Source organism: Dermacentor variabilis, chromosome 4 (genome assembly GCF_050947875.1).
Source record: "Dermacentor variabilis isolate Ectoservices chromosome 4, ASM5094787v1, whole genome shotgun sequence".
Taxonomy (NCBI): domain Eukaryota; kingdom Metazoa; phylum Arthropoda; class Arachnida; order Ixodida; family Ixodidae; genus Dermacentor; species Dermacentor variabilis.
The window spans coordinates 118,122,878-118,150,605 of record NC_134571.1 but is presented as its reverse complement, the minus strand read 5'-3'; the positions used below and the strand labels follow the sequence as shown (position 1 = coordinate 118,150,605).

General features: G+C 46.9%; 1 protein-coding gene across 2 annotated transcripts in view; it reads right to left on the bottom strand.

The window, feature by feature from the left end:
• The window catches only part of LOC142579677 (CD9 antigen-like), a 111,494-nt gene that overhangs the window by 17,857 nt on the left and 65,909 nt on the right, over nt 1-27,728 (bottom strand). The window contains exons 1-4 of one of the 2 annotated variants that reach the window (XM_075690116.1): nt 13,969-14,385; nt 7,923-8,129; nt 6,914-6,988; nt 2,745-2,843 (exon numbers count right to left, since the gene is read on the bottom strand). In XM_075690116.1, the coding sequence (XP_075546231.1) occupies nt 2,745-2,843; nt 6,914-6,988; nt 7,923-8,129; nt 13,969-14,067 (480 nt within the window). In that variant the 5' untranslated portion in view covers nt 14,068-14,385. Of the gene's footprint in view, nt 1-2,744; nt 2,844-6,913; nt 6,989-7,922; nt 8,130-13,968; nt 14,386-27,728 lie in introns of those variants that run through there. The other variant, XM_075690119.1, reaches the window with a different exon arrangement.

Here is a 27,728-nt window from a genome sequence, read left to right as displayed (position 1 = left end):
GGTACTAATCGGTCAAAGGGCGACTGCTTGTTTCTCGCTCGTTTAGCACTCACAGGGGTGCGCATAGTAAGGGTGCCGCCAAGCATGCATTTCCGTTGCTTCTTTTTTTTTTGGAAGCTCGCGAATACTAATTGCCTCTGGTTGGCGATAAGATGAAGATTAGTGGAAGTTTGTCCCATGTTTTGCTTTTTTGACGGGCACACAACCACAGAGTTCTCTTGAGTGCGCGCACCTACGCAGTTCGATTATGCTATAGATGTACATATTAGTGTAAGAGCAGGAACATTTGAGTCTTGCGAAATATTCTCGTGTGCGCATTTTCAAAGCCTTGAACTATAACAATTTTTAATTAAAATTTTTTAATTCTTATAATTTTATTTCCTTCCTTATTGTTATTCATGAATGAAGAGTACATATATACCAATGCAAAATATTTTTTTCTCACTTTACGGTCACCCTACAAAAATTGCGGTAAATTTTTTTCAATATAAGTCGCCAAGAGGAATTGGAATCTGCAATAAAGAAAATCGACCCTGGGCGGTCGCATATGGCTAAAAAAATAAGCCCTCAAAGGGCTAATCCTCTTGCACAGTTCTCGTTTTTCTCTAGTTTTTACACTGGATGCATTACATCTGTTGTGTATGTGTTCTTGCTCACCTGGCTTCTGCAGAAGTTTATATATATGTTCTGCCAGTGAGTGCAGTAATTATTCGGTTGTTCTTTTTTTTTTTTTCCTATTGTTTGCAAATACTGATTGTATGCTGTTCTACCCAAACATTTACAGTACGAATAAATAATATAAATGAAGAAATAAAGAACTGCTTGGAATTTGTGCCAACGAAGGCACAGCCAATACATCTAGTTCTTGGTCTGATTATGCTAAAGCACAGTTTAAAATGCGTAGTATGAATGCAGAAACATTCCACAAGCACAGCTTTGTAGGGCATTGATCGGCAATAAGAGCAGCACACTTTGCAGTGTGCTTGGGTTGCATGCAACCGTAATGAGTTGTTTTTTTACAACATTCTCAGCACAGTCAGTACAACACAGTCAATACAACAAAGCAAAGTCTCATAAGGTACGGCCACTTCGGGGCAAGTGTCACGCTGGAACAAGACTAGATGGTTGAAACATTCTGAAATTTAGCTGATGATGCCAGGAATGTATTTTGTGGGAAGTGTTGCTGAGACACGCCACATTCTATTTCAACTAATTAGATTTTCCTCACACAGCTGTTACACGAGAACCGAAAGGAGATCTATTTTGATACTGTGCCTTTTTGATAGCAGTAGGCATATTTTTTTGTGGGAGCCATGTGGCCATTTTCGACGAAATGGTGCGATCTTCACTGCCGTGCGGGCCCAACACCCGTGCAGCACATTCCCTTTACAGTCATTTCTCGCAATGCTTGCTGTGCTGTTCTGATGCGTCATCACTTTCGTTATGAAAATACACAGGGGACAAATTTATCACAAAACTTTTCTTTTGTTCGTAAGTGCTGTTTGCCATTGACTGGCTGTCTTTGCTGGAAATATGTCCAACATCTGCTCTTACGAGCAGTTCCAGCGTAGGTGTGTGTGTGTGTGTTCGTGTGAGAGAGAGTACTGGTGTAGTTTTCCATCGACAATGTATATGCTCCATTACCCATTTGAAAGAAAGGATAAGAGTATTTTAGTTTTTGCTCTGGTACTCTTTCACACAGGTCCTATTTCCTTCTTGAAACGTACCTATAAAAAGTGCATATAGGAAATGATGCTTCATTTTTATTTGTTCCAGTCTATATGTTATAGTGCCTCAACTATGCACGACATGACCCCTATCACTATGCATGACATGGCCACAAGCCTGTGTAAAGCAAGTTTGAGGTTATTCATATCACTGGGATTATATTGGGTCTAAGTAAGAGCACATACTTTTTGCTCAAAGGAAATCGAAACTCGCCAACCCTGCATGCAAAGAAATGCCCTACCACAACATAAATAAATGTGCTATAATACTAAGGCTATTTTCATATCACATAGGCTGTAATGTTAATGCACTGAATGTCTTATTGGTAAATTATACCAACAAACTAAGAATGCGACACAGATGATGACAATGTTGAATAACACGCAGCTACTGATTTTGCTGGTACCAATGGTAATCTAACCACCAACCACTACGAAAGTGAAAGGCTGTAGTAGAGCTTGACAAAGGCTAAAATTAAGACTGCCAACTAAGAAAAGATAGCACTGAAGATCAGTGAGTCAATCACACCCACAAGTCATGGTTAAATTCAGAGCAGGAAACCTTAGAAAAACAGCAGGGTCCAGGAGGCTGCAACGTGTCACATTCAGTACAGTGCCAAAGGATGAAATCACTGATGTATTTCACAGTTTTCCTGCAATTGTCGCTAGCCTTCAGGCCCCAATTGTTCCATACATTTCACTTGTTCCTGTCATACTTGGTTGAGAACCCTTATTTCAACTGGGAAATCATTGCTTGCATTCTAGAACAGTACAAATTTCAGATACTTGTGGCGTGCTATCTTCCGCACAGATTTTGTTAGCAAAGTAATAATAATAAAAAAACAAACAGACCACAACATTTTCTAAAGCGCACACGACCGTTGAATTTACACCATTATAGTGTTGACTGGCCAAGGCCATAGAGCTCATCGAATTATGGAGCACCCGTGCTGGTGGCAGCCACTACCGTGCGCCCAATGCGCAAGACCAACAAGAAAAGGTTTATTGCGTGCTTACATCATGCTGCATGGTGTCGATGGTCTTGGTGATGACGTCGGACACAGAGTAGTCCTTGTGCATCATGTGCTGCACCTGGCCTTTCACTGCTTTCTCAAACTGCAAGGACAAGTCGCAAAGGGCAGCCACAATCACTGGAAAATAGATGAAGGATGGCTAAAGCTACGGCTACCAAAACTGTTTTTACCATACTCTGGGAAAAACTACTTGGGTGCTGAGCAGGTTGCCCACACAACGTTTCTTCATTGCATTGTATCAAAAGAGCTATGTAGCATCATTTCTTTTGCTCAAGTGTGTTTTGTTCTGGCTTCACTGCTACATGCACATCCTACTCATTCACATTGTTCCATTACTGTGCTCAATGGGGCTATAAGTTTTTTCAATGTTGACCTTGTATCCATTTTCGTTTCCATGATACAATTAGCATGCTGCCAATTTTTGGTTACTTTTCTTTCTGATGTAACCATGCAACATCTGCCTTGGCTTTTGCGCACTGCGAGGATTGAGATGCCTTCCCACACCTCACCCCTAGCTCGTGCGTGGTGGTAGCCTTTTGCCAAGTTTGATCGCCGGGAAGCGACTGCCTCAGCAGCATGGTCAATGGACATGGTTGGTGTGTCGGAGCTACTTTCCTGCACAAACTGTGCTTTCCCATTCCAGATCTGAGTCAGATTTGCGAGTGCACAACACCGGCATGGTTCTGGCTAATCCTGTTGTAGCACCCTCTGTGATAAACTAAGCATAACATTTCACTGGCGATACTTTAGATCAATGAGTATTCTACTACTACAATGAGACTGAAAATGCAGGATCTGAGACACTATAGGTTACATCAAAGCGAATATTTGTTTGCTCAGCAGTTCCAAGTTACGTACAGTAGAACCTCGTTGATACGATCCCATTTCATACGATTTGTCAATGCCAAAATTTGCAATCGAGAACACAATAAGTTACCCAATACAGTTATGATTTCTTAATGGTTAGTAAGCTCCCAGAAAATAAGATCTTTTGGCCCTATAACATTCAGTACATCACCAAACTGCAATTGTATGATCATTTTTCAGGCGGCTAAATACCATTTGAACAAGAAAAGGCACCAGGGACGTGCCTTGCTCGCGCCAAATACAGTCATCACGCTGTTGTTCAGTGCAGGTGTTGTGCAGATCAGAAATGGCCAGGATGTAAGAGTTGGTATCATGCGCATCATATTCAGGACAGACAACAGGATGAAGGGAGAGGCCGTCGGCGTCCTTGTGCAAACGGCCTGACTTATATAAAACAGCAAATGAATATTTTTAGAGCCATAGCACCCATCTACCCAATCATCCAGTAGGGTCTTTAAGCGAGGAGAGCCAGCACAAGGCGTGGCAATTGGTAACCACGGAAAATGTGTAGCCGTACAAGTAGCAGAGGAATTTAACAACTGCCCAAACTAACCTCAGGCACTCCCATTCGGTAATTGAAAAATTCTTCTCGGCGGGTGACAGCAGGCAACTCGCATATGCAATTATGTGCTCTGCATTACGCTGCCACTGAACAAGTACAGCTCCAATTCCATGGCCTCTGGCATCCGTGTGAAGTTCAGTGGTGGCAGATGGATCATAATGAGCCAGCAATGGGGGAGCCGTGAGCAAGCGTACGAAGGCAGAGAAGGCTTTGGTTTGAGCAAGGCCCCATGTGAAAGCAACGTCCTTTTTAAGTAAGCTGGTGATAATGTTAATGATGATTCTCGATAAAATGACGGAAATATGAGCATAGCCCAACAAAGCCTTTTACGTCTGCAGCGAAAGACAGAAGAGGAAAGTTCTGGATAACGCGAATGTTGTCAGGGTCCGGTTGAACGCCAGCAGCACTGACGAGATGGCCAAGAATGGTAATTTGATGACATCCAAAGTGGCACTTGGATGAGTTCAATAGCAAGTGGCACGTCGGGAAACAGCAATAGATGACTATAGATGAAACAGCAAACGTGTTAGATGACTTGTGAAAGTTGGTGAAGAGACTATGACATTGTCTAGATAACAAAGATACGGGGACCATTTATAGCAGCAAAGTAAGGAGCCCATCATTGTTTCGAAAGTAGCCGGGGCACTGCAAAGGCCGAACGGCATAACCTTGAATTGGCAGAGGCCATCAGGTGTTACGAAGGCTGTTTTCTCACAGTCCAGGTCATCTACCGAGATTTGCCAATAGCCGATCAGAGGTCTATCATGGAGAAGTACTTGGCTCCGTGCAAGCAGTCCAAGGCGCCATCATTATGCGGGAAGGGGTAGACATCGTTGCGTGTGATTTTGTTGAGGTGTCTGTAATACACATAAAAGCGCCAACTGCCATCCTTCTTGACAAGGACAACAGGGGATGCCCACAGACTGCAAGATGGGCCGATAACCCCTTTAGTCAACATCTTATTGACTTCTCGTTGTATCACTTGCCGTTCAGCATATGAAACACTGTACGGCCAGTGGCATATCGAATTGGCATCTCCGTTGTAGATACAATGAGTGACCACTGACTTCTGGGCTAAAGGATGGCCCCCTAGGTAAAAAATGTCGCGGTAAATTTCCAAACGACGGTGAAGGTCAGCGGCTTGTGCCGGAAGAACATCAGGTGCAATCATCTTTCCAATTTTGTCTTTGAGAGACAACGAATCAGAGGTTCCTGCAGAGGGCGATGGAATTTCGGCGTCAACAGCCGATATCTCGCAATCGTTCACAGGTGAGATGTCACCCAAAGACATGCCTCTGGAGAGAATTTGAGTCGAGCAGTTAAAATTAAGGAGAGGGAGCGAAGTCTGATTGCCTGTAACAGTGAGCACCGTATGGGGAACGGCCAAATTTCTTTCAAGCAGTATGTCAGCGGTGGGACATAGTACATAGAAACCCTCAGGAACAGATAGGAACGACAGTAGAGTGACGTACGTAGTGGCTTGAGGAGACAGGCGGGAGAGCATAACCATGGTTGTGTGACTAGTGCACTATAGCAGCTGTGGGGCAGTTCGAGCTGAATGACACTAGACGCGCAATCAAAGAGTGCTTAATCGGACGATAAAAAGTCTAAGCCAAGTATAACGTCGTAAGGACATAGTTCCAAAACAGCAATCAAAACAGTCGTTAGGCACCCTGCGATGCTAATGCGAGAGGTGCACATACCAACAGCAGCATTGCCCACCAGCTCTATCTTGTTTCAGCTTCCTGTCGCCCCTCTTAAAGCACGAAGCAATAGGAAACCGACAAAGTGCATCTCGGGCTGCAATTATTCTCACCGAGTTGGCACGGCAAAACTTCCCGCTGAAATGTCAAGCCTGAAGAACCTAATGGCCCAAGCCTAATTTGAGGTGTGCAAACGTAAGCTTGCTGAAGCCGCAAAACTGGCTACGTGCATTGTGGACCTGCCACTCAGGCCCCGCCAGCTCGCCATGTGTCCATTGGTGCCTCGCGCTGAAATGTTTCGCACAATGCTTCGTATTGTGTAGGTGGTAACTACAGTTGAGTCTGTCCAATTTTTCTAGTGACTTTGGGTCATACATTTCCCAGTTAGTGAGTTTTTTGTTGCATTTCTTTCAGAATGTGCGAATGAGGTTCTACTGTATTCTGATAGCAAAATGTCTAATTAGCAACTTGAAACAACATTCTGGACGGCTTGGCTGACCTGTAGCTGGCAAAACAATATGCCAATCTTGTGTGATAGAACAAATCGTGCCGTTACATTTTAACGGCATCGCAACACCTGTTTGTAATTTAGCGTTGTTCACATGCTGCATATTGGCACAGCAAGTCACCAACAGATCATCAAACGCAATTCAAAAGAACATCTTGGTGAGCTTAGACGGTGCGGATTTATTAGCATGGTTGTTTCTTAGTTCTTTTTTTTTTGTGATGACAATTATTCTAACAGGCCATCAAAACTGGCAGGAGACCATCTGATAGCCTATTTGAGGCATTACATATGCTTGAATTCTTTTTGCATAGACGCAATGACGAATATATTGTTCCTTCTTTTTTAAAACAAATATCAGTGTGTGCACTTATAACGAACATCAGATATAATAAATGTAACTATTTTCATGCTGGATGCAACATAATTATAATGGCAATGTTCGATTTTATTAATGTCATTAGTGTCACGATCACCAAGTCACAAGCTTATGCTGCGCTTCGTGCAAGACTTACACCCTCCAGGTTCATCCAGGCCCAGAAGCCACCAGTTACTTCGGCAGCAATGATGACCACCAAGAATATGAAGAACTGCAAAGAGAACAGGGGGACAATGAGTGTGAGAAACAACAGCGAGATACTGTCACACATTGACAAAATGACGTGGCTGTGCCTGGATGCATGCAAACTGGGCTAACTGCTGAAGAATGCTTGGAAGCATGCCTAAGAATAAAACTCTCTGGTATCTATCTGCTTGCTATCAGTGGCCCATCACCTGTATAAACTGCAGACCTTTCCAATGCAAGCTACCTGTGCATCGGCATAACGCACTCTGGACTGTTATTGTGAACATGAGCGAGCACTCAACAGAAAAGCACTGCAAGAGCGGTAGCACATCAGCATTGCACTGGCACGCAATAGTCCGGACAGGACGAACACTCTCGATGTAGACCACTCTCTATGGAGTGGTCTATATTTGGCTCCTCCGTCAATACAACTGGCTGGTCCACGCTCCAATTTCACATAGAAACGGCATTGGCGGCACTTTTTTTTTTTTTTCTTAAACGAGGGTTGGGTGCTGCAGATGCCTATTTCATTCAGGATAAATCAGACTTGCACATCTTCTGCAGTGAGGTGGGACCAAGAATGTACTTGTCCTACTGAAAGGAACAACAATGCCATCTGTCAACGTTTGGGCAAAGCACGGCACGCACTGCTGCTCTTGGGATAACAGCAACAGACGACGGATTGCCGTGCCATCCCAGAGGGGAAAAAAGGAGGCAATGCACTGTATTAAAGTGCATCACAAAATGCTGCCTCTGTGCAACACTTAAGCTGCACCAACAGAGCAACAAACCAGAAGGAGTCGGTCATACCTGCCTTTGTTATTTAAACCACAACTGATATAGTAATTGTAAACGCTGGCCCCACCACTCCACTGCTGTGGTTTTCAGACCTTAATTCAGTATCTTTTAAAGCCAAGCAGGAGGAGGAACACCTTCCTCGACGCTGGCAAAGTACTCACAGTGCACAGCATGCAAGGGCTCTCCCTCAGGGCTCCGCAGCACCCAAAGAAGCCAACAATGGCCATGAAGCAGCCTGCGCCGAGTAGGATGTAGATGACGGAGAAGTACAGCTGGCTGTCCTGGTTGTTCTCCCCACTACTGGCCAGGTACTTGCTACTGTCCAGCAGAAGCATCACTGACACCACCACCACCGCAATGCCCGCAAGCTGCATTGAAACAACAAACGGTGCGACTTCGTTAACACCACACAAACACCAAGAATTTGGCACATCTCAAAAGCAGAACATTGCAGGCTGCTGACAGGCTGCCAAGAACTTGTGGCTCATCATCACTGTGCTTGAACATTGTACAGCCAGAAGGGCTGGTCATCGTTCAACTTGTGTGAATGAGCCTGAAGGCAATAATTTTAATGCAAGGCAACAAACCCAAATCACATGGCTTTCAAATTTTGTCAAAAAATCATGCTCCGGCAAACTGCAAAATTGGATAACACCTGGCGTCATAGTTCTCACTTATCTACTAGATATCTCTGTCATAACTTCAATCAGAAAACTGGCAACAAAAAGCTGGCCCATGGTATCTAAGTATATGGGAACACCTCAGCATTAACAATTATAAGTGTGCAGTTTCCTATTTCCTGTGCATTAATATAATATACCGAGGGTGTTAGGTGAAATATAACCAGTGATTTACCAGTGACATCACTAATCATACTTGGCTGGAGCAGACTGGGCCTGTGTAATTAAATGTACCAAACATGTTTTCAAACATTTCTGAACAATTTGAGCAAACAACATCCGACACTGATGACTGCTGTCAGTGCTTGACTGTAGTCCGGGTATAGTTGTCTCTGAAGTTATCACTAGGCACACTTTGGTATCTTGTTATCTCTTGTCAAAATCACGTGCAAGGATGCATCACCTGGGGTTCAATGATTAGTCACAAAGAGCTGCTGAAGGCAACCACGAGATTCGGATATCTCCACACAAGACGAGAAAACAGCCCACTCAAACTTCTAATATGCTTCATACTTTCTGTTGGTGTCTTTCCAAGTACCAATTTTTTGGCTACGGCTTGTCACATGTTGCTTAAAAGGACACTAAAGGGAAACAATAAATCATTTTAGACTAATGAAGCATTGTTTGAGAACCCTTCAGGCAGTCATTTCAAAAAAATTGTCTGGTTATTAGATGAGAAAATGGAAGTCCAAGTATTAGTATTTGAACTTCGCGCCGAAACCCCAGCACCGGTACGTCAATGTGACGTCAGGGATTCTAGTGTATGTTTTCATATTTGGGCCGCGTTGGCAGAATAAAAGTTCCCGAAAGTTGCCATGTTTAATATTTGGCTCCTTTAGAACACAATGTAGTCAATCTGTACCGCTATATATAATTAGTTGGCCTTAGAAGATGCCTTCAAAATCCAAGACATCACAGCCCCCAGGTGCGGAAACTTAAGTAGGCGTCGCCACCCGTATTTCATTCTTGCGCTTTTTCTGGTTTACCAAACGTCTTATCGTAGTAAAAGTGGTGTTTTTGGTGTTGTAGAATGGTAACTTACTGATGCAGAAGAAATCATTTTTCACTTTAGTGTCCCTTTAAAGAGACACTTGAGAGTAACCCCAAAATGATTTAAAGTGGTAAAATTTTTCTTTCAAAACTATTTTCATTCATTTGGTTGAAAAGGTTTTATTACTAGTGGAGCAAATAGTACTTTCTTTTATTTAGGTTTTTGAAAGCGATGTAGTCCTCCTCTACTAATTGACAAGCAACTAGACCCAAAGAGATGCTGTCAAAGCAGGCTGGTGTGGAACCTTGCATCTTTCATTTTTGAGCCTTTTAGTGAACCAGTCCTCCTCTTGCAGAAAGCAGCTGCTTTGCTGTTGCAGAAACTAATTAACTGATACAGCTTAACCTCATGTACTTCCTTTTAACTATTGCAAGGGATGTCATCATTTACTGCAATGTTCAGTCAATGCCAGAGTCATAACACAAGTAGCAATACAGGTCAGCAGTGTGGAACCTCTCTTTAACGAGGCTCAAGGGGCCTCAAGAGAAAGTGTTTCAGTAGAATTGCCAACTGCTTGAGTTGGTTAACATTCATAGAAAATTGGACCAGTATAATGTAAGAATTCCTTGCGATCCATTCTATTCCTTCTTTTTATCATGCAGCATTCACAGCCAGCTGATCACAATAAATAACATGGGTGGAACGGCACGCGGAACCACTGATTAAGTGTGAAAAAAAATTTATAATGAAATTTTAAAACAATCATTACATTATACTGGCCCTGAACAGTGCAAACCACAAAAGACAATGTAAGAAAACAAAACAAATGCTGCATACACCTAAACATTATTTTGGAAGAAGTGTGAAAATGTAAACCCGAAAAGTTATGGTGTGTACATGGAGCAGGATGAAAATAGTTGAAATTCGATATAATAAACAAGAATACCACAAATGTTTGGATATAATGAAATATATCTTAAAATGTTTCTGGCCAAGGTCAGTGTGTAATGAATATATGCTTATAACGAATATCAGATATAAAGAGAAACTAATTTGTGCTGGACCTGACTTGATTATAACCAGATGTTTGACTATATGACAGGGTAACAAAAACACGAAAGGCATCGGTAACATCAGTTGCCAAGATACAATAATGTCGGTTCTTAAAAGGAACTCTTAAGTAGTATTCAAGGCAGCATAACTTAAACTTATCAACTAGGGAAAAATTGCTTGATGTGATGCATTGGTACACTTGTACAGGTGATAAATTGTTACCAAGCCCTCTGTGTCAAAATTAGGCCATAATCAGTACCGAAATACTAATTTGGTGTTCCCTTTATTTGGGTAGTCTGCCATGCTGCATAACCTTTTCGCCATGCAGGAAAATTAATGGTTTGCGACAGGCTGCACACGCCTGTTCTTGCGCTTGCATAAAGTCTGTCTCAACAAACATGGGACTGCAACCAAGTTGTTTACCTTGTAAAAGCCAAGAGAACAATTACGTTGCTTTTCAAGTCGATTAAATTTTGGGCTCATTGAATACTTCACTGTTTGGCCAGTGAAACATATTCCGCATCTGGTTAGAAACTTATCTGCTACTGTCTCTGAACATGACACAAACAGTTCTGCATGCTGAACTGAACAACCAAATCTTGCAATTTTTTTTTTCTTTTTTCTGGGATGTCCTCACTTAATCTCCTGTCAAAACATGCGAGCCCAAAAGGTCACCGACCAAGAAACTATGTGATGATCTTTGTTTTGTCTTTATGATACTGACAGTGTGGTCACACTTGCATTGTTTGATAAAACAAAAGACTTTACATCATATCAAAAGTACAAATGCGTGGCTTGTCTCGGAAGCATATGGCACTAATGAGAATGCGTGATGCAAAGAACCACTGATTGTGCCGTGCAACAAAGGTGTTGCATGCCTTGATGGCTGGGAACGTTACCCATGCCTTTTATGTCTTTATTTTTATTCTGCTCCTTGCACATGTGCCTGATTTCATTGTACATGCACTGTTATTACAAAGTAAATCTCAATTGCAAGCAGGATTTGTTACTTGCTCTTTCACAGTGCCTTGTGTTTTGCACTGTTTAGTTTTTCGTAAAAATAAAGGATTTGCCAAACTGAAACATCACCCAAATGAATCATAAATGCAGCAGTCTGCAATAAGCTTAGCACTATGCAATATATATATATATATATTGGTGATCAAAGTATATACATTTCACCAATTAAAAACATTATCAGGTGGGCACTGTAAAATTATTAGAATTATCAGTGCTGCATCTGTGTCTATATACACGCATACGTATATAAATGTAAACGTCCATATTCTTTATTGGCTGAAAGAGGCTCATAGCTTACTCTGATGCAGATGTCATGGCCACAAAAGAGCATGAAAATGAAGAAAGATATTTTGAATGTGCCACAATTCCTGATGCTTTTTGTGTTGCTTTCAGCTTCAAGGGTGAAAATGCACTGTGCTGGAGTGGAAAGTACAATATCCCGGCAACTGTGTGAAGAGCATGCAACGGTTTCACAATAAGAGAGTTGTTGTATTCAAAGGTTTCATGTGTCAACAGCTAGGTTGCCTGCGTAGGTGATGTCATGGCCACTGCATTGTACTACTAGCAGTAAATACTGCACCTTAATCTGGCCCATCCACATCTACCTCATTTCCACCTGCACTGAAAAAGTTGTAAACGATGCTCCAATACGGCATATGTAACGACATGTGCAAGCCCTTTATGAAGCTTTAATGCTGTTGCATAACAGAAGCTAGGTGTTCTGCATCTATGAACTCGGGCGGATGAGGAGTTATCTTGACGAAGGTCTGCCATATGATGTAACATGTTATATGCATGATGAGTGACCAGAGTTGCATATGAATTGAAGGAGTGTTTTGTGACATCAGTTACAGTGTATTCGGCGATCACGGCAGCTAATTTCTGAAGCTGGAGGTTTATTGCAAAATAAAATATTCTTTCTTTCCAAAAATATTAAGCATGTGATCCTGGTGGTGCACCAAATGGTACTGTTGACACTATGCTAAGCGGCCCATTCATGAAAAATTTGAAGCTCATGTCAAATATGAAAAAAAAATAAAAAATCACGCACACACATTTGTAATTTTTTTCTTTAGCTGCAGCGCTTAGAATGACTAAATCTCTATGAACACTTTAATAAATACGGAAGAGGTAAGGGCTAAACGTGACCTACAACCTATAATTCGGAAAAGAAAAAAAAAAATCATCAGCATCTCTGGACTACGTACGCAAATTTAAACTTGCATGATTCATGAATAACCGAATACGCTAATCACATGTAAGCGTAAGGCCATCACACATACGGAGAGTTCTCCCCACAGAAGCTGCCCAAACAAGAAATCATGCTGAGCAAAACAGGAAAGAAAGCAGCATCGCTCTTCCATTTCTGGCTCCGTTCCACACGTAGAGGAGCGCGAAACGGCCACATCTGCGCAAATGCGAAGTTGGCTGCAATCCACAAGATGACCGGAGCTGCCATGAAACATCTTTATGGTGCTGCTTGCAAGCTCGGCTCATCTAGAGATAGGCGCGAGCCCGCACCTCCAATTACCCGTTCACTAAGGAGAAATGCGAGGCGTTATCTGGCTTTTACAATAGAGGTACCATAACTGGCACATTATTTAACATCCGCGCCTAAGTTACAGATAAACTGTACTTAACAACAAGAAACCTTGGAATCTTAAGATGAGAACCCCCTGCTCAGCTCTAGTAGACTAACGGCATAGTGCAATTTCGCGAAAAAAAAGCATGAGCCGTATTCAGAAATGGTGAATAAACGGGCTACAATATTGTTACCTAAATTGAGGACACAGCATCTCCACCAAATATGTTACGCAGAAAGAGGCACGGGAACGACTATACACAGGTATATTTGCAAGCGCATACGCGTGTTGAACTGCCTTGAACGAGCAGCCGGCGTCATCGTATTTCGAATCATGATAGGCCTGCTTTGGTCAATGAACGAATTGTTCCGCAGCACTATATATCACTACAGCTGAAGAACGAAATCGAAAGACGCGACCATAGATACATTTCGAGTAGGCGAATTAAAATGGTGCTGCCATTCTGACATTCGCGACGTGTTGTTGCGAGACCATCCCTTTAAAAGAACGGCGCCAATTACGGAAACATACGGAAGTTGCTATTTTGAGCCCGTCGCAGTCTTGCGCAACCCACGATGCAGCCGACGGCTAGCTTTCGACAACACCGAACAATTAACCATACCGAAGAATCAACACCACGCTATACGCTTTCGGTTATCCGCTACGCAAAACGCGCCTGCCGCATTCTGCACGCAAGTCATGCATGCACGCTGTTCCTCAATGCTGCGCGCACACGGTGCAGTTCACGGCAGCGGCCTCTATAACAAACGCAACCGGGGGGCGGGGGGAGTCGAGGAAACTATAGTTAGCGCAGCTGCCGCGAGATAGGCCATGCGTGCGTACGCGGTTCGATGATGATCACGCGGAAACCCCAACTCACAATGAAAGCTGTCGTGAAGAAAATGCAGTGCGCCAGGGTGCCGCTCTGGACCACCCTTTTCCATCTGGCCCTGGCGGCGTCGATCAGACGAAAGCCCATGGTTCAGACCCGCCTCTTCGGCATAGGGGCGCCGGAGACGAAAGGTGCCCGTCGTGCCAGGGCTCGGGGACACAACTCCGCGCGCGCGTCCCCAGACGGTATTTCGAAGCGCACGCGCCAACTCGCGCACGAAGATGAGGAGCGCTGGACGGCTCAATCGATGTCAGGCATCAGGGGTGGCCGCGCCTCGGCGGACCCACTCGCTCACACAAACATAACATTGCAAAAACCCACGCTGATTGACTGCACACGAGGTATCCGTATCAACAGCGCCCGCCAGCGCATCGTCACCGCCTGCACGATTGCCCATCTGCGTGTGCTATGGCAACGATCACGTGACACGCTGCGCGCCCGGACTGGTGGCGCCATCTCTCGTGGGCGAAAAGAAGTGGCGGTGGCGGCATTTTCTTTTTTACTTCATTGACGTGGCGTGAGATGAACTTCAGTAGCTTGGTCCGCTCCTTTTCTGCGACTATTCAGAATTGTGTGCGCGACTTGAGACACGGCATTGCGACAAAGTGCACGAAAATCCGCGTCCGTCAACGCGCTCCGCGGCGTGATCCAAACGACAACAAAAGCGACTGGCAAACTGCTCCTGCTGCCGCTTGCTGCGCGCGGGAGGAAAGTGGTCAGGCGACCAGCCTGCCGCTGCCCGCTGAAAGGTAGATGGACAGAATCAGTGCGCGGGCGGGCCTTGCCCGCTCCGCCGAAGAGCAATTACTCGGCCATTATTGACCGGCACTAATGCGACCGGTCAACGTCCATCCCTCGTTCGCGAACAGTGCGCGCGCGATATCAGCCGTGATAACACTTGCGTCCACGACTTCGCCCTTTTCGCTGATTATTGCTTTGGCCGCTCTTCTGGTCAGCGCTTGTTATAGCGATCAAGCTGACAGCATGATTACGGTTATTATCGCAACGACCAGGAAGCTGCGAGGTTAGCGTGCTATGGCTGACCCCCACATACTGTGTCCATTATTGATGCGAAAGCATCGAATGGCCCATTGTGCGAAAAAGCCGGTGTCTGTCGTCTCGACAAGCGAAAACGGCCCCTAAATTCCCAGTGGCTGCAACGCGACGTCACGTGCGCGCCTCGACGGAGCAGAGCGGGCGAAAGGGAACACCTGCTGCCTCCCTAGCGCATCAGGTACAGCGTGGAGAGGGCATCGCCGCGACGCCACGTCACTCTCGCTCTCAGAAGCCTGTGTCACCCGTGCATTCCTTGTCCGCTCAAACTCTCGCCTGCGTTCTAACTGCGCCCTATAAATAAATTAATGTATAGAAATATCAGAATAAACCCGAAAAAAAAGTAGGCCTGAAGCCTTGGACACTATAGGGGGAACGGAATGGATATTGCAAACGGCCGCTCTTGAACGGTACAGAAACGGCGTGCCGCTTTTATTTTTTAAATGCTCTTTTCGTTCCTTCAGTGCCAGTGTCTTATACGGCTACCTTTCCAAACCGCAAAATCTTATCAACTCGCTGCTCTTTGTCATTCTCAGTATTCACGACGCACTGCGAACTGCCTGACAACCGGCACTGTCCGGCAGAACGCTCAGCGTCAGGTGCTCACGTCCTGTCTACCGCCGCATAGCAATACGTGCCCACCGCGCGGACATCATCCGTACCGTTCAATGCACCCTCCCCATTCGTGCACCTGTAATAGCGCGGGGCAAGGCAACGGCAGCAGCCGCAGCGTCGCAGAACCTTTCGCACAAAGCGCGCCGAGGAACGCGCGCCAAAGAGAAAAAGTTTACAGTGACGTTTCACTTCGTGAACGCCAGTGACGCGCAAGCGTATGGTGATGCAGCGCACACGACGCTATCGGCCCTCTGTGCGCGTACACGCTTACACTGTCCGCATCGCATATCGTATTCAAGACAGAGCTCGCGCAGCCGCGCCATACGCAGCACCCGCTGGAATAGAACGTCCCGTTGTAAACATTCGCTTACTATCTAGATTACCTAGCATGGTGTCAGCGCGCACAGGCAAACATGAACACTTCACACTCCACGACCGCGGACACTCGCTGTCAGAACACTGGCGCGAGGAATCGCGGCAGCAGCAGTGAGTACCAGCCGTGGCTGCTTAGTGGCTATGGTGTTGGGCTGCTAAGCACGAGGTCGCAGGATCGAATCCTGGCCACGGCGGCCGCATTTCGATGGGGGCGAAAACACCCGTGTTCTTGGATTTAGGTGCACGTTGAAGAACCCCAGGTGGTCCAAATTTCCGGAGTCCCCCACTACGACGTGCCTCATAATCAGATCGTGGTTTTGGCACGTAAAAACCCATAATTTTTTTTTTAGCAGCAGTGAGCGAAGTGACCTTCGCGCTGTCTATCGCTTCAACGCAAGCCGAGTGGTTGAAGCACAGCGCGCGCAAAGCACCGAGCCATCGGCCCACCTAGACTGTGCCCCCAAAACCTGCAGATCGCTTTCATGATGCCCGCGCAAACGCGCGCCGCCGAAGTACAACGACCCCCCATTCCCTCACCCGGTGCCATGCGCGCGACGGAATACGGTGCGCTTTCTCCCCTTGCGCACGTGAGGTTGAGCCGCCATCATCGGCTCGCCGTCACCATGCTTTCACTCGCAAACACAGCGTACGGTGCGCGGAGATCGATGTTACCACGAGACGAACCCCAGTATGTATGCACGGCAAAGAAAACTTGTAGCAACTGCCTGAGAGCGCCAACCCAGCACGCCTTTTACTTTCCTCCTCCGCGACGCTTCGCCTCGTCTCTCCATCCCCACTTCACTCAACGTTACCTACACATTCTTCTACGTGGCGTTACTTTGCCGCACGCTGCTTTAGCGCGCTGAGCGCGCTCCTTCATATTAGAGAGATTTAGTTTAGGGGACGCAAGCGCACGCAAGAACTAGGGGCGACGGTACTGCGCATGCGCAGTACCGGCGCCCCTAGTTCTTGCGTGCGCAAGCCACTTGCGTCCCCTAAACTAAAGCTCTCTAGTCCTCGCGCGATCCTCTTCACCTCCAGGCGCCTTCCTCGTTCGCTTGATTCGCGGCTTCAAACAGACACGTGCCGATTTGAAGAGCTGGACAGTTACGCTGGCGCGAAAACGGTGGCGATAGTGAGTTCTGAACCTACGACCGCACGCTCATTAAAAGCGTCTCAGCGCGCTCGCATGCCCGCGAGGAGTTCACAACAGTAATTAGGACCGCTCAGCGGCGTTCGATCGGACGTTAATGCTTTTGCATTCACAACTCGCAAAGCGCTCAGGTCTCCTCGGATTTTTATTTATGAGCACGAAAAGGAGACAGAAAGAAAATCAGGAAACATAAGTAGCTTCCACAGGGTACAATGCGTACCATAGTGCAACAGCTTATGTATGCTGTCAAAAGTAAATTTCATAGCTGACAGCGGCATATAGCAAAAAAAATACAGTTGCGAAGTAGTAGTTTAGTCCTTGGTAAAACATTTACGAAAAGATCGATCGACAGTTTCCTAATCCTTTAAAATGAAACTAAGCATCCCACGAAATACAGTTGCTGGAGCAAGCGACGTTTTCTAATACACGCGATTCTGGCAGCAAATTTTAAAACAAAACTAAGCAAATATATAAATAAACAAAAGTGCTTTTAATTTTGTTCTACGAAGCAATAGCGCAATCCTGCGCCACCCACGCGTCGCGCGTTGATCTATCTTCTCAGCACGAATACAGTGCGTTGCGAAAAGCCTAACCCGGCTTTTGCAGGCACTCCAGCAAGGCCGCAGCAGTATGCCTGGCCCCAAACCCTGGAGTGCTGTCGGAGCTTCACGTCTCGCGTCGGCGAACCAAGAGCTGAATTTCAAAGCATGTTCACACGCAAGAATATATAACGCTTGGCTGCGGCATTTGCTCTGGCCAATCATAACGGCGCCGGTCACTGCAGTGAAGAGGCTGTTCATTCATTTTCTCATTGGAGGAACGTCGTACAGTCTAGCTTGCACAAACCTGCTCGGTTTCGTTTCGACAGAACAGTAGTCAAGTTTGCATGAATGCAATAGAGGCGCATGGCATACATATTTCTCGTGCATCGATCGAATTTATAAAACGTGGAGACTGGGAAACCAAAGGTATATCGGGTGTTTCTTTTTAGACTCAACAAAATTTCTAAATATCGCCCGTGACAGATAACCCAATCGTAGTTCACTAGCTGGATTACTCGACGAGGCGGGCATTAGTTGTGGGATGAATCGAAATTCATAACCGACTAATTAAAAAGATTAAGTTTTGAGCAGGTTACTTAACTGCAACTTGCGAATTGTAGCCGGCGGCTTAAGCAAGGCGTGTCCACATGGAGCGAACTTTCAGGATGACACAAGTTTCGAGACACCCATTCTGAAAGTTGTGCGACGACACGCATGCAGTGGCGTTCCCGCGCGACTGCGACGACGCACATCTCGAAACTGCCACGTGCCATCCGCAGAATTCATTCCAAGTGGAGGTGCCTCGTGAACTCATCCGCTACAATTCGTAAATTGCTATATCTATTCCGCAATTAATAGAAGAAAGTTTGTTAACTAGTCAATTATACATTTCCACTAGTGTATTTCGATTTACTGAGCAATCCGTGAAGTTCAGGGATTCCTTTTTTTGTTTAATTCGTTGTAAAACAAAAAGAAAAGAATACGCAAATATATGCCGCCATAAGAATCACTCTTGGCGAATTAACGCTGGCGCATCGCGTCGAGATGATGCAGGCTAGAGGATACAATGCGCTGCTGGCGCGTCCATGTAAACGTATACGTTGTTACCGACTCGAGTCGAACGAGCGATGCGCATCGCTATAAAGGTGAATTCCTAGTGGTCGATTTGGCGCAATTTCTGTTCCGCGAACAACGGCTCGGTGTCTCTGTTTATAGTTTTGGTACAACATCCCTCTTACACTTTGTAAGATGTGGCATTTTTCATCTGCCACTATGCAGAATTACGCCTTAACAAAATGCGGCAGATCCAGCGAGTTGGAATCTATGTAGAACGATGCTTTGTTGGGTACATAAAGAGTCAAAACATCAGTACACGCACGCACGCACACAAGCGTGGGTGCATACAAATTATACCGAGCCTTTTGTTAAGCGGAGTTGCCGACTACTAGCGAGTACGACGGACGCCTCGAACGCATCGTGGTTTCAGAGGCAGCATGCGCATACGTACGTAGCCCAATACTAATCCATCCTATCCGCGAGAAGCGTTTACTGCCTCCTTACCGCGCAGCCGCGGATGCGCGAAGGCGAGCTTTCTGGTTCTTTTTTTACTTTCCCCCGACCGCCCGGCGCAGTCGCTGCCGCGGATGCGCAGATACCAGAGCCACCTGGAAGAGATGCAAGGAACCCAGCGGCGGTGACCCGCGCCTCCTGCGCTGTGATTGGTTCGCATATACTTCGGCTATATACGCATATATACGCAGCTCCCACGGTCACGAAAACCCGGCGATGCGTGCATGTTGGCAGAGTTTCACTTTCAATACGCGTCGCACACCAAACGGGACATACGTGGCAATTCCCATTCATGGAGTGGAGCTACACAAGAAAAGCTGCTTCAAGTCCGTCTAAAAGCCGATCATCGCTGGAATACGCAACACCAAAACTCGCGCAGGTATAAAAAAGCGCGCACCTTAAGACGGGACACCGAAGGCAGACACGTGAAAAGCGTTGTTCTTGTACCTTCTGCGGGACGGGCATATACGCAGTCGACGGCAACCCCAGCAACCAATCTTGATCGATGGCTGCAGAACAATCCATACTTATACCCCTATAACGGCACGGGACAATGGCGAAACAGCAGAGCGAGTACATGATGAAAGGTCACAACGGACGTGAGAAAGCCAGCGGTGTGTGTGCGTGTATATATATATATATATATATATATATATATATATATATATATATATATATATCACAAAGAGAGAGAGAGAGAGAGAGAGAGAGAGAGGAGAACAGCGATTCTCAGAAAGGGCCACTGCGTAGCGACCTGTACTGGGGGCGTGGCACCTCGAACGTGAGTGCGTATACGGGGTACGGTGTAGTGGACACGCACGTGCAGTCCGCGGGTGTGCGCGCGTGTATGTGTGCATTGTAATTCGGAGGCCCGTCTGCGATATACCGTGGACGCCTGTCGCACTGCTGGGCTATAGCCACAGCTGGTCACGGCGCCCAAAGAAGTCAGAGTTCGGCTTCAGCGCCGCCGGAGCTCTATTCAGCTCACGCGGCGCAGATAACGGCGCCGTAAAATCCCGTTTGCGTTGGCGCATAACCGTATGCCTGCAAACCAGGGGCGCTCAGGCGGGACTCGCATTCGAATGCAGCAGGGTAATCGAGAACGGTGTTGCGTACGAGCAAACGAGGCACACGGAAAGAGATACGAAAAGGTTCCCGCTTGAACTGCACTTTTCAAAGGTCACAACGCGGAGAGAGAGAGAGAGAGAGAGAGAGAGAGAGAGAGAGAGAGAGCTCTCCTGCGGTGCCGACATACAAAATATTGGAGAACGAAACAGCACGTACCGTTCCAATTAAATGCACTTATTAAGCTTTTTTTTTTTCGTACGTCTGCGCGGGCGTGCAGTGCTTGGAGCCACTTCGACCACGGGCGCCGTGCTGATATCGAACGCGACTTGGACATATCCGTTCTCTAGCCCAGCTACTTGGGAGAAGAGGAAGAGGGTAAGCCTGAAGTAAGCACTTGCGCACAGTTAGCTGAGTACACTGATTGTTTGTATACCGCTGTAATCACATTAAGCATTGTATCTATATTTATGCGTTGTTCATGCGTTTTATTTTCCTTAGTTCTTTTTTCTTTCTTTCTTTAAATGCCGTGACTGTTTTTGAGTACGTTTTCCAGCCTAGACACCTCCCTGCAAAAATTGTCTCAAGTCAACTGTAGGTATGCAAATAAATAAATAAATAGTACGATAGCCGACGCTGAGGAGTAGCGGGAAAAAGCGAAGCACACCTTCGAAAAGCCTGCCTCTAAATACTACACGCAGACCAATTCGCCTTCTCAAGATTTGTTTTAATTTACAGGAGGCAAGACTGTCTGTAAGATGCCCAGGAATGTGTTTCAGCTGCCTCTCCGGGGGGTGCAGGGAATGCACGCGATCGTGCAATACGCGAGCAGGCGCGCCACTTGATCCGACGGCGCTCTCAGTTCCCACGAGTCCGCCAACGGCGGACGGCTGTTGCACGCGCGCCGTCGGTGTGTAGAGGAGTACGTTCGCACGCACGACGCCGTGCCATGGCTGAGGCAGGCTGCGTCTCGCAATTTGCTTGCAGCGCCGCCCAATTTTTTTCGCAAACTTTACGAAAAGGCGTTGAAAGGCATTGAAAAAGTTTTAAGGGTGTTGCGGAAAGGTGGCGCTGCAGCGCAAGATTGCAAAACGAAGCAAAAAAAAAAAGATGCATGCGATAAAGAAATTCTGATCGTACCTTCGTCGTCACTGTGTGGCCGCAGAAAACGCCGAATACAATTGGAGTGTATGCACTTGCTTCGAACAAATATGTTGGGGCCAAGTTCAAAATTGGCAGCAGCAACGTCGCCGAAGAAGTCACCGTGCTCTAAAACGGTGGGTCGCCAGTTTTGTACCAACCATCGCCAACAAAGTGTCTGTACCCACCCCCCCCCCCCAGAAAAAAAAAAAAATGTCTGTGCGCACTCAGTGCAAGCCATTGAAACGCATGCTTATGCAAAGATGGACTATATAGAGTCTATTCTAGAGGGGCCAAAGACTAAACTTTTTAGAAATCTTCGGACTACATTTTCCGCGCCACAACGGCCCATGAAGTATGAGGCGACATGCTTTAAAATATGTGACGTCACACTGACGTATACCGGCGCCATGGTGTTTCGGCACGGAATTTAATAAGCGGAACTGTTATATAGCCTCGTTTTCTCTTCTAGTATAATCCACGTGTTGCAGGAAAATGCAACAAAAATAGTGCTTTGAAAGCATATTATATCAAGCTAAACCGATTTAGTGTCCGAGTCCGGCTGCCGGAACTCGTTGTTGAGGCGCTATATTCTGGCGATCGCCACGTGACCCGCGACAGTTTCGCGCAAAATTCGCGGGCCATATCCCGCGAGAACCGACCGTTCCGCGACTATACACAAACGCGCGCTGCGTCCTATCGCGGCAACGCTCGTCACGTGAATTGCATTATGCAAATAACAGCTCCACGGCGCTACAGCTTTGTACGCTGCCGTGCGCGAATGAATGGTAGCGAGCGACTGTGTCGAACGAGCGCGCCAGCGATTGGGGCGATCGAACGCTTATAAAAATGCGCGAAGGAAACGCACAACCGCGTTCGCGAACGAGTGAGCGACTTGGCGGGTTTCGGCCACGGGCATTAATCGACGAGCATGTTCGCGAATGGAAACGCAAATGAACGAGTTCCAAAATTGGGTGAAGCCAATGAGCTTACGCGTTCGCTATTCAATATCTGATGACCTTATCGATCATTCCATCGCAAACTCTCTGGTTGTTCTATTCAACCGTACGAAAACTTTCAAAGTCACGAGCTGTCAGCATACCCTCTTGTCTAGCAAATACCAAACGCGAAATCACCAGGTGACCGCAACACTACAGGCACTATCGCCCTCGCTATACACAGGCATGGAAGGCCAATGTTCGAGTGAGTGAGTGAGTGAGTGAGTGAGTGAGTGAGTGAGTGAGTGAGTGAGTGAGTGAGTGAGTGAGTGAGTGAGTGAGTGAGTGAGTGAGTGAGTGAACTTTTATTTGGTCCAGCAAAACGCGATGAAACGCGCACCCGGCTAATCCCACGACGGGACTGACAGATCTAGTCTACCGGCCCGATCGCGGGCGCGCTGGACGGCCAGGATTTGGTCCTCAAAGACGGCACTTCGCAGGAGCGCGTCCCACTCTTCCTTGGTGAACTTCGGGACCAGCAACCCGCACTCCCAGAGCATATGAGGCAAAGTAGCAACCGCACCACAGGCCACGCAAGAACAATTCGTATAAATCTCGGGATATATGCTGTTACGGGACGCCGGATTTGGGTATGAGTTCGTTTGCAAGAGTCTGATCATATATATATATATATATATATATATATATATATATATATATATATATATATATATATATATATACATATATATATATTAAAGGAGTGGCCCAGTTTCGACAAGTTTCAAACACAAATGTTGAGACGGTACTTCCTTCTAATAACAGCCTCACTTACCGCACTTAGTCGGCACTCGGTGTTGCGTTTTGATCAGGGCCAAAAACACTGCTATAACGCAGCCCGCTTCTATAACGAATGCTCGCTGAAATTAGGTTGACCGTTCGAAATGCAAGTTTTGAAAGCGCCATGCACCCATCGTGTTTACGGTGGTGCGCTGCGGCAAAGTTTTAACAGATCGTCGAAGGGGCACCGTCCAAAATTCCTGGGTACGTTAGCAGTCGTTGCAAGTGGGAGTACCTTGCAAGTTCAATTAGTCAGCCACGTATAATTGCGACATCGGTCCCCACTCGAAAACTTTCCAGCCTCGTTCAGGGGGCAGGGAACGTCCGGCTTTAGTTTAAGCCGTTCGGACCGCAAATGTCAGCAGCTGCATACCATCGTCGCCAGCGAGAGACCGCACACGGACGACGGGGAAAGGGGTCCTTTTCCGCCCGCACAGTTTATCGCATAGTTACTTTCGGAGCGGGCGCTACATAGATGCATCCTCTGGAAAAAAGGCGGTCTGCCGGTTGGCCCGAGGATCGTTAGACAGCAACGCGTCAAAGGGCGGCTTTTGCAGCGTTGCTATATAGCGATATATAAACAGCGGCCGTATTCTCCGTTAAGGCGTCTCGAAAGCGCGCGGAAGTGAAAGCAAACGCAGCGCCGCTCGGTGGGAGTCATCAGCGTAAGTGGCGGCAGTGCACGCAGTCCGCTCATTAAGATTCATCACTCGCGCATGCGCTTCCGAGTGCGCAGAAATTCCAATTCGCGTGGGTAGTTGTGGGCGCGCGAAGAAACGAAATTAAAGAGACAACAAACACCGCACAATGATCACGTTTCCCTGCAGCTATCGCGTCGAGGAAGGGGAGACGCCGAGCATCGCCAGCGACGTCTTTATTGTGCGCGCTATACCCCTTTACATTTTCTTTCCTTGATCGCTTTAAAGGGACTCGGCGGTAGGGCAGACAGGATGGGCGGCGGCAGCGACGCGTTGCAGATGCTCGCGAACGATTATGAATGCGCGTATATATACATGTATACACACGCGCGCAAGAGCGACGATGGAGCATCCGGCCACATCTCTCTCAACGAAGCTGCTCGTAGCGTGCTGAGCGGAGGCGATTTGAAAGAAGAGGGCAGAACGACAAGGAGTCCTCGGGACAGTGCCTTCGTACAAAGCATTCGCGGCACGTATTGCGAGCGAAGAGTGAATCGGGACGCTGAATGGCCTGACGCTGTTAGATACGGGACCGTTTCCTGAGCCTACTTCGAGTTCACCAGACCACACCTAATCGCACCACAGCTAATTAAGGAGCGCAGAAGCACGGATACCACATTCCTGAGGCGCGGCACGTGCAAACAAGTTGGCGGTCCGCACTTCGTGTGGCTTAAGTGGAGCTATTCACTGCTTGACTCTTCCCGAAAGTGAAGCGAGAGCCTGGCACTGTTGCAGGTAAAGCGGGTCCCGAAGCAAGACGGCTGTAATGCACCGTGAAAACCTGGCAGCGTCGCCCCCATCCGCCTATTGTGACGGCGCATTGCAAGTCAGCAAGGCAAGACCGCAGGGTGAAGTAAGCCCTCGGACAATTGGGGACCAAGCAGCGACTCTCTTCGCCGGGTGTGACACAATCGCACGGGCGCCTACCATTGGCCGAAAATGACGACACCTGAGCGGGCTTGCCAATTGGCCGAAAATGGCGTCACCTGAGCGGGCTCGCCCATTGGCCGAACGCGACGTGTCTTCGAGACACCGAAGGGCTTAAAAGACACAGACCGAGAGCATTCCTAGAGCATTCCTAGAGTATTCCTTGATTCTTCTCTTTCGAGCTTCTTGCCGCGGGCCGCAGCGTCCGAGTTGCTGCCGGCCCGAAATGACTTTAAGACTGCTAATTGACACTCACTGTAAATAATGTAAATAAACCTCCAAGTTTTTCATCCCGAAGTCTCCCTCAACTCCTACAACGCCAAGGAGAAATGTACTAAAGCAGGTTGGCCTGATACTCCCGTTTATACATATATATATATATATATATATACATACATACATACATACATACATACATACATACATATATATATATATATATATATATATATATATATATATATATATATATATATATATAATTCTTTATTGGGGGGCATCGTAGACTTAATGGGTGGGGGCCTTAGTCGAGGGTTTCCACACACGCATACAAAGCGACCACATTTCAGTATTATGGAATTTTTGAATATAGCCTGTTCCAGATAACGTAACTAGTCCTTGAGCTGCATTGTTCAGAGAGGCGTACATTACTCAGACAAGGAATCGAAACACCATATTCAACTAATGAATAAAAATCGCTGTCGTTCCACTTACTTTCTTAACGGAACGTCGTTTTATGCAATAAAACACAAAAGTAACTAGAACGCCAATGCATTTCTCCGCATGGCTCGGGAATTACTCTCTCTAAACTGGTGTTACCCTGAGAATATATCGTTCCAAGTGGATCCGCCTTGCGAACTCGGCGGCTAGATTTCGTGAATTGTAGTATGTGCCATAAGGCAATTCGTTAAAAACTTAATTAGCGTTTTTGTCATAGTCTATTGTGCATTTCATTTTTTTTTTGTAAGCAATGTTCGCCTCTTCGAGTAGACCAGACCGTGAACTAGAATTCTATCTGCCACAGGCAATTTTTCAAACACTCTGAAAGGGTTCGCCGAAACGATTGCGAACAAAGAACCCGCATGAGTTCCTTAACGCCTAATACTTCCGACGTGACCCGTGACCGTAACTTTTGTCTCGTTAGACATACTACCTGACCAGACGAGGCTTGGTCGAATTCTTGACTATACCCGGTATATATACACGCCAACGTAAGTTAATACGAGGCTGCCTGTCGCGTAAACCTCGAGGCAACGTCAGGTCGAAACGGTTCACTAATCGCGCCGAGACGCACTGGACGTCAGCAGCCGACGCTGAAAACAAAAGGGCGCCAACCGGCCCAATTTTCGGCGCCGCCTTTCCCTGCACCGAGGCCCGCGATGATAAGTGGAACGAGCTCGGCAAGTTACACGTCGCGCAGGTTGTCACGTGCTTCGACGTGCCCGTACACTTAGAACAATTAACGGCGCACACCGGTCAAACGACAGAGAAAAAGAAGAAGAAAAAAATGAGCACGTGATATATATATATGTATATGAAACATCTTTTAAAAAATAAGCAAATCATAATCCTGCCCATCACGCTCTATACTTTCTTTTTCTCCCTCTCGGCAGAGAACCGAGAACACCCGTCGACACCACCACCGTCATCGCGCGCGGTGGACGGATGAGATCGCGGTCGTTTCCTTGCGGGCGCTGCGCTTCCTTCCTTTCCCACCGCCATTTCCCCCTCCCGGTCAATTTCATTACGCCGCCTTCGACGACGCGAGCTGCGAGAGGGCGAATACGCCGCGAGAGTCGGCGGCCGAGCTGTAACAGCAGCAGCTCGACCCCGCCGACGCGGCGTGTCTTCTAGTCCTCTTCCGAGACCAAATTGAGGGGAAGGGTACGCGTATATGCCGAGCCACGGTATGGGAGAGGAAGCGACGTCGTTCCGACGACATCGACGTCGCCGGGGCCGCGGCCTTTTAATCGCTCCGGTAGAGAGAGAACCACTTCCGCCCTGCCTGGATGCATCGGCGGGCGCGGGAGCATGGGGTTGAACGAGCGGACGAAAAATGACTCTCGTTTCTGTAATCGAGGGCCTCTTTCGCATTCGCCCTTGTCGCGAGCCCGGTTGATATAATATATATATATATATATATATATATATATATATATATATATATACACGCCCGAACATGGCATCAATATCAATCCAGGAACTACGGTCTCTCTCGTACCTCGGCAAAAGGCTTGGACGCTCACGCTGTCTCACCTCACCAACGCTCTATAGAGGCATGCACCCACGCACGTATTCGCTAAGCTTACGCTCACGGTGTTGGAACAATGTGAGTGAAAGAAACTCACGAGCGCGCCGACAGGCGGCACTTGTATGTACCTCAGCGTCTTCGACATCGGACCTGATAAGGCGGCTCTCGACGCTCCAGGCCCACGACAATGTAACTGAACTTTCACACGCGCGAACGACACGCCACAAATGGAACAAACAAACAAACAAACAAACAAACAAACAAACAAACCACGCGCCAACGTGCAAGGCAAAATTAGCCCCGAGGAGTCTTCAAATGTATAAGACCGTGAAGTGAAGCGAACACTACGGGGGCGGGTCAGCAGATCGGGAATAGAGAACGAACGAACGGTTCGTCGCCAGTCCGCCTATACTAATCCACCCGAAGGTGACGTCCGCTGAACAGAAGAATCGCAGAGGGATTAGCGACGAAAGAAATGAGCGAACACGCCTGCAGATTACCAGTGTCACCGCATATTATACTAGAGTTTTCGCTGCAGCGCATCGAGTTGGCGAAAACGGGACGCCCCGACGCGTCTTCCCA